Source organism: Astatotilapia calliptera, chromosome 20 (assembly GCF_964374335.1).
Source record: "Astatotilapia calliptera chromosome 20, fAstCal68.1, whole genome shotgun sequence".
Lineage (NCBI taxonomy): Eukaryota > Metazoa > Chordata > Actinopteri > Cichliformes > Cichlidae > Astatotilapia > Astatotilapia calliptera.
The window spans coordinates 34,296,337-34,303,861 of NC_137441.1; the positions used below are offsets into that span (position 1 = coordinate 34,296,337).

The window sequence follows — 7,525 nt, forward strand, 5'->3', positions numbered from 1 at the left end:
CAAGGTATTTTGACACAGACCTGCCACATGGTGAATATCATTTTATCAGACCATTCTCAGTAAATGGCTGTAGGGGGAAATCCCAGTGGATCAGACATTTTGTTGGTCTCAGTTCCACCATCAGGCCAGGGTCTTTCTGTGTGGAGTTTGCATGTTCTTCCCGTGTTTGCGTGGGTTCTCTCCAGGTACTCCGGCTTCCTCACAAATTCCAAAGACATGCAGTTAGTGGGAATAGGTTAATTGGTAACTCTAAATTGCCCATAGGTTTGAATATGAGTGTGAATGGTTGTCTCTTTCTTAGCCCTGCAGCAAACTAGCGACCTGTCCAGAGTGTACCCTGCCTCTCGCTCTGAGACAGCTTGGATAGGCTTCAGCCCCCTCCCCAACAAGGATAAGCGGAAGAGAATGGATTCATGCATTTCAGCTGGTACAGGGTCTAGATTTTTCACTGCAATGCCACAGGTGGTGTTAATAAGTATTGTGTCACTCCATAAAAATTTTTCACTGCCTCCCCCCTGAATGACAAATTTCATTTGGCTTCATGCACTCTTATGATGATTCATAATTGCTGGAAAACAACAAAAATAAATAAAACTAGCACATATCTTGTGGGGGAGCTTTCCTCCTGCTGTAGAGCCCCCTAAGCTGCCCACCTTGTACAAACTAATTGCTTGTTTGTCTAGAAGCCTCTTATAGCCTTTATTTTCTTAGGAGATAATGATACAATAAATAATTTTTAAGTGTTTTTGTCAATAATTTCTTGATTCTGTTTACGTATAGGGGATTTTGACATATTTTTCTGAAGAGGTATGTACCACCCTGCCTAGACATTTTGCCCCCCATGTGAAATTTTCTAGATCCGCCGCTGACGTATGGCCTATATGTGGTTCGGCTACCCATTTTTAGGCGCGTATGCTGAGAGTTGATGTCGGCATGGGACTATCAGGTTCAGGATTAGGTTAAACCTTAGGGATAAAGTAAGAAGATGATAAAAACTTCTTATCCTTAGCTAGTACTCTCCTGATCATCGGAGTCCAACTCCCCACCTCCTCTGCCGCTGTTTCTGCTAGCTGAGCCCCTAACATGGACATAAACTGAAAGAATCCGTGGCACGCCGGTGGTAGCCTGCCGTGCCGTCATACATGCTTTTATTGGGATAAGTGAGTACACTTGGCGAGGACGTGGAGTTCTGCCAGGCCCCGTAAACGTCGGTGTTCAGAGAAAATGTCAGGTTATACCAAATTACTGCGGACAGTCAGCGTCCACTCTGCCCGCGTTTAAATACCGAGGTTCGAGACAGAGGGCGTGGCCCTAGTGGTGACGTTTCGTGTTTATGTGAAAGCTAGCAGCGGTCGGTCTATACAGTAACCTGCCAGACCTTCAAGCCGTGGACTGTAAACGGTATGGGTTTTCACCAGCATTGTTTAATTCTTGTTGATTCGTGCGAGCTGTGTTGGAAGGCGAGTTTACAAGTAGTTGGTAATTATGTCAGCGGTTTTTCTCCGTCTGTGAGTGTCGTTTGTTCCTGCATCTCGAAGCTAACATTACCTCACAGCTAGCTAGCCTAGCTAGCAGGATAGTGGGAAGTGTAGCCGGGTATGATTGTTTTTCTTTTGCCTATAAACTCCTCCGGTCAGCGCGAAGTAACCCTTGTGGTTTCTACGTCAACGTTAAAGCTTTTACTTGATTGTAAACCTTGTGTCATTGTTGCAGACTTTGTTTATTTTTGCAGAGTGAGCTAAGGTTAGCTGTGTGTGTCAGTCATTTGTTAAAAGCAGCGGCGATAGCTGCATATATATATATATATATATATATATATATATATATATATATATATATATATATATATATATATATATATATATATATATATATATATATATATATATATATATATATATATATATATATATCTCTATCTGAATCTGACAAGTGGGTCGTATCTACTTCAGTTAGGTAGCAACAGCAAAATAAAGTTGGGTGTCATCTCCCTGATTACAGCTGAGCCTTGCACCATCTAGATTATACGACAAGACATCGTGTCCAACCCAAACAGATAATAGTCGGGAAAGATAATTTTGAATATTAATTTTGGTATTTTAACAAAGCTGTGTGAAATTTCGGTCTTTAGTTAAACAATTTCTAACACATTCTGTATGTAAACTGAAAATATTTTGTATTTATAGCAAGCATATAACTCATCAAACCAAAGCACTGGTATACTGAATAAAACAGGTCTGCGTGCATACTTAGGCACGATAAACTGTGAAATGTCTGTTTTATATTCTGTTGACTTATTTAAGATTCACTGTGTCTTAGAAGTTGTAATCAAGCAATTTTTAAAAACTGTGTTTCAGTGTGCCATAGCGTCACCCCTGCCTGGGTGCAATGCTCTTCTGTTACACATGAGCTCTACTATGTGGTACATCATGCAAAGCATTCAGAGTAAATATTCCCTGTCTGAGCGGCTCATCCGAACAATTGCAGCCATTCGCTCATTCCCGCACGACAATGTGGAGGATCTTATCCGTAAGGTAGGCTTGCTTATCTTCCAGTCAAAGTGACGTAAACAATCCCCTGTAGTGTCATGAGTGTAATGTTGATATTGTTATTTCCTGGCTGATTAAGGGTGCTGATGTGAATCGGATGCATGGCACTCTCAAACCCCTGCACTGTGCCTGTATGGTTGCTGATGCTGACTGTGTGGAGCTGCTGCTGGAGAAGGGGGCAGAGGTATGTTACAGCTGCACACGGAAGTTTTTCATATTCACTTTAGATTTATTCGGCACCTTTAAAGGTTTTGGCCTTAAGGCGGGTAAGTATGCATGCAAACACAGTCAGTGTAAGTGTGAGCAGGACAAAGGTTAAAAGCTTTCTAAATGTAAAGAAGACACCTAGCATTGTTTACACTGAAGGATTCATGTTGAGTCATGATCTGAAACCACTGGCTGTCTGGAAAGATAGGGAAATTGTATCAGTTTATTTTAGTAGTACTGTGTACATGTGGTGGGGATATGGGAGAATTTAAAGGGTTAATCGTTACAATTATTTGATGGAAACTATCCTCTGTAAATTGAGTTTTACTTTCAGGTCTCACAGCATTCACATTCATTCCCTGTTTCTTTAGATGATCACTGAGCAGTTTTCATTTGGACTATTTGGTAGACTGTCGTTCTTTTGTTTTTGATATAATTTAATGGTGCAAACAATTTCTGAATCATCTGGTTATTCCATTTCACCCTCCTTTTACATCTGTGCTGCAACACATGAGCCAAAATATCTGGCAGGCGTTGAGATGCCTACACAGTCACTTCTCAGGGCACCCTGCAGCTTTGTGCTATTTAATTAAGTCTTGTTGGCATAAGACTGCTCATTATACTGAATTTTCTCATCAGGTAAATGCTTTGGATGGCTATAATCGTACAGCACTGCACTATGCAGCAGAGAAGGATGAGAGCTGTGTGGAGCTGCTGTTGGAATATGGAGCCCAGCCAAATGCCCTGGATGGCAATAAAGACACTCCTCTTCACTGGGCCGCCTTCAAAGATAATCCTGAGTGTGTAAGGGCCCTGCTGGAGAGCGGGGCCTGTCCCAATGCCCGTGACTATAACAATGACACACCTCTTAGCTGGGCAGCAATGAAAGGCAACCTTGAAAGTGTCAAAGTGCTATTAGACTATGGAGCGCAGGTCCATGTAACTAACCTGAAGGGCCAGACCCCTATCTCCCGGCTGGTGGCCCTGTTGGCCCGAGGCCTGGGCACCGAACAAGAGGAAGAGTGTTTGGAGCTACTGTGTCGAGCAGCAGGGAGGTTTGAGATTCGACGGGCCGACGGCACCCTTCCCAGGGAGCTGAGTAAAGATCCCCAGCTGCTGGCGAGGCTGACCAACATGGTGGCTCAGGCGCCCACGCTTCGCTCTCTGGCACGCTGTGCAGTACGGCAAAGTCTCGGAGTGCAATTCCTCCCCACGGCTGTCAAAGAGCTTCCTTTACCAGAGACTATCAAAGACTATCTGCTGTTGAGAGACTGAAAATGAAGCTGTTTCTTCAGACCTCACTGGCTCATTATTAAAGAGCTCATCACACTGCATTGCACACTGCAAGGAAGTGTCTCCACGGTATTAAAGAGTTGTCCAACCTTTCTGCAATTTATTACAATATATGTGATAGGAGGAATGATGAACTTAATGTATTTTTCTTTACAAAAAAATCTAAATAAGCAGTGAGTGAACTGCAGATGAATATATTTTCATTTGTAGAATCAAGTTGGCACCAGTGCATTCTCCTCATGCGTTGAGTATCTCAAAGCCTGTTTTAAGGAAATCTTTCCCACTTTCTTTGCAGAAAGAAAGTATAACATCAGGTTTATTCAGCTCCATCATAGTAACGGTGTATGTATGTGCATCTAATCATCCAGCTGTTTTGGTTCATGAATAGTCAGAAATTAAAGTTATTATCTTGCCTGCTAAATTCACAGGAAGTATGAATGTTACTTTTTAAAATGTAAATATAATTTAAAAGAGTTTGCCACAGACAATGAGGAAAGTCATAAATTACAGAATGAGTATATGCTCGTTATACCTTTTTAGAGTGAAACAAACAGTTGATGAATGAGCACTCATGTCCTGTATTTGTAATAGAGTGTGTCGTGTGAAGGTGGTTTATATGTTGGCGTTGGAGTGGTCATCTTTCTCTCTGACACCCTGAAGAGCTCATGCTGCAGTCATTTTTGATATACCAATAGAAGTAAACACATCAGATTTAAAGAAAGCAGAGTGTGGGGGTTAACACAGCAAGAACGTCCTGGATCACTGGATGGCTGGTGCGAAGTTTTCATGTTCTCCCCATGCCTGCGTGGGTTTTCTCTGGGTTACTCCAGGTTACTCCCACGCTCTGAGAACATGCATGTTAGGTTAACTAGAGAATTGGCTGTGAGTGTTCGTTTTTCTCTGTGTTAGCTCTGTGGCAGACTGGCGGCCTGTTGGGGTTGCACCGTTCTTTTTGTCCTGTGACTGCTGGGATGGATAGCCCCACCCCACCAAAAAAAAAAGTGAGGCTCAAAAATGGATAGAAGAAAACACTTGAGCAGATTAGAAATTATGCCAGATGGCAGCAGTTTTATTTATGTCGATGCAGCAGAAGGTTGGTAACTATTACTGGTTTCACATGATGTGCCAGGCACACTAACTTTGCCTCCATAGTCTTTGGAAGTTCTTCTGCTCTGATAGCAAGTCTGCAGTCTTGTGATTTAGTATTTATTTGGTCTATATTTTAATAAAATGAAATAAAAAGTTGCAGTTCCAGTTGCCAATAAGGAATAAAGTTGTTGTTTTTTGTTTTGTTTTTATTATCAGTGGAAGTTTTCAGTCTTAACTTGCAAAAGTTTGTGTTTCAAGGGTGCTCGCTGGTCCAACATTTTGCAGGATATTTGAAAGTGACTTTATTTTAAATTGTTACGTATTAGGACCATGATATGGCATGATGACTAAGTTTGTGTCTTTGAAGGATTCACTAACTTGCAATTTGTTAAAGCACTTGTCTACAATCTGACAATTTCTGTGCTTGATTATGTTTGCCTTTCTACAAATGTGTAAAAGTTAACCTCTAGATCATGTCTTGTGTACACCAGCAAAGGTGCTTTTTTTCTTCTTTGTAAACATACTGCAAGTAAATGCCTTTATATTCCAGCTCACTCTTTTCTCTCTGCTCTTCACAAAAATCACACATTGATAGCTCATATATATCAAGTCACAATTAATTACATCTAATAGAGAATACTTGATGTCTATACCTGTTATTGACTGCGCTGTGATTGTTTTACAATATGCATATACAACACAGGTTATATCTAATAACAAACTGTTACAGTAAGCACTGTCACTGATGACCAAACATTCACAGTGACAGCGTTTTAAAACACGAGCCATGATGTTTTTTTTAAACTTTGTTCCTGCTTCTGGCATGTCAAATATCTTTCATTAAAGAGACCATATACCAAGTGCAATTATTAAAGCTCAGTGCATGGCTACAGGCTACCATGAACTGAACATAACATAACATATGTAGCTTTGTCAAAATATACACTCATGTGTTACTTTCTTTAGATGCATCTTGCTAGTACTGGGTTGGACCCCTTTTTTACTTCCAGAGCTTCTTTAATTCTTCATAACAAGGTTCGACAGCTGGAAACATTTTTAAGAAATTTTGGACCATATTGACATGACGACATGACATAGTTGTGCAGATTTGGGGGCCACAGGTCCACCATGTGAAGCACCCGATCCACCACATCCCAAGCGTGCTCTAGTGAACTCATTGTCATTGTACAAGAAACCAGTTTGAGATGATTTGAGCTTTGTAACCTGGTGCATTTTTCAGCTGCAAGCAGCCACCAAAGATAGCTACACTGTGGTTATGAAGGGACGGACATGTTCAGCAATAACACTCAGACTGTGGCATTTAAATGATGCTTAGTTGTTACTACGTGGTCCAAAGTGTGCCAAGAAAATATCCCTTCACCATTACACCACCGGCAGACAGTTACACGGCAGGATAGATCCGTGCTTTCATGTTGTTTTTTTATTCTGACCCTATGCTCATCAGACCAGAAAGCGTTTTTCGAATCCTTTGTGCTTTGTTTTAGGCAAGCTTCACTTTCCTGTTCTCAGCTGTCAGGAGTAGCATACGGTGTGGTCTGCTGCTGCTGTAGCCCTTATGCTTTGTGATTCCATTCCATGTTCTTTTGCATACCTTGGTTTTAAGGAGTGGTTATTTGAGTTACTGTTCCCTTCCTATTAGGTCTAAGCAGTCCAACTATTCTCCTTTCCCATTCTCATGTGCATTTTGGACTTCATCAGGTCGTCTTCATCTCTAATTGCCAAAATGCATTGAGTTGTTGCCATGTAATTGGCTGATATTTGTGTTAATGTACAGTTGAAAAGTGTACCTAATAAAGTGACCAGTGGGTGTATAACCTAAATTCAGAAGTAATATTCATGATCTGCTGCATCTAACATATTCTCTCAAGGGCATGAATAATAAAAAATAAGAGTTTTAGTACACATGTTGGAGTGGCTCACAGCGGCTACCGCGAGCAGTTCAGAGGAAACGGATAATATATTTATACTTAGTATTTGTGAAGTAATTTCTAATTGTAGTGCAAAAAAATGGCCAGAGTATCGATGGAGTTATGATAGAAGTGCTATTTACAACAGTTAAACAAGGTTTGTATTTAATTTTACATTTTAAAATGCTAAATGCTTTTTTTCTGGGGAAAGCTCTTGACAAACATATTTAAGTCAAAGAAATGACCAATTATACCGTTACTTAAGTGTTTTGGAAAGAATTTGAAAGCTACCATTAGCACCTTCAATTCTCATATTATCCATTGGGGGTCCCTCTAGCCCTGTCTCTAAGTCACCAGCTTGTAAGACTGCCTTTGAAGTAAATGTGACACTTCTATATCGGAGGAAACATTTATTGTTAAGCAACACTGGCTGTAGATTACATCAGCCAGTTTATCTGA

The 7,525-nt window shown here is 40.8% G+C and overlaps 1 protein-coding gene across 4 annotated transcripts; it reads left to right on the forward strand.

The window, feature by feature from the left end:
* Positions 1-1,019: 1,019 nt before the first annotated feature.
* On the forward strand, positions 1,020-4,474 carry asb8 (ankyrin repeat and SOCS box containing 8). Of its 4 annotated transcripts, none has more exons than XM_026155046.2 (4): positions 1,020-1,160; positions 2,358-2,534; positions 2,629-2,733; positions 3,396-4,474. In XM_026155046.2, exons 2-4 carry the CDS (start codon positions 2,406-2,408, stop codon positions 4,029-4,031), a joined length of 870 nt encoding a protein of 289 aa, XP_026010831.1. In that variant the 5' UTR covers positions 1,020-1,160; positions 2,358-2,405; the 3' UTR covers positions 4,032-4,474. The 4 variants fall into 4 exon arrangements, with proteins under 4 accessions (XP_026010831.1, XP_026010830.1, XP_080150412.1 ...); XM_026155045.2 differs by lacking the exon at positions 1,020-1,160 and adding an exon at positions 1,261-1,401; XM_080294286.1 differs by lacking the exon at positions 1,020-1,160 and adding an exon at positions 1,395-1,479.
* Positions 4,475-7,525: the final 3,051 nt, after the last annotated feature.

Excerpts from the sequence above, each read along its gene's own strand:
- asb8 (XM_026155046.2), top strand. The coding sequence starts at position 2,406 with ATGAGCTCTACTATGTGGTACATCATGCAAAGCATTCAGAGTAAATAT. Across the intron at positions 2,535-2,628 it reads TGGAGGATCTTATCCGTAAG|GGTGCTGATGTGAATCGGAT; the intron begins GTAGGCTTGCTT and ends TGGCTGATTAAG. Across the intron at positions 2,734-3,395 it reads TGCTGGAGAAGGGGGCAGAG|GTAAATGCTTTGGATGGCTA; the intron begins GTATGTTACAGC and ends TTTTCTCATCAG.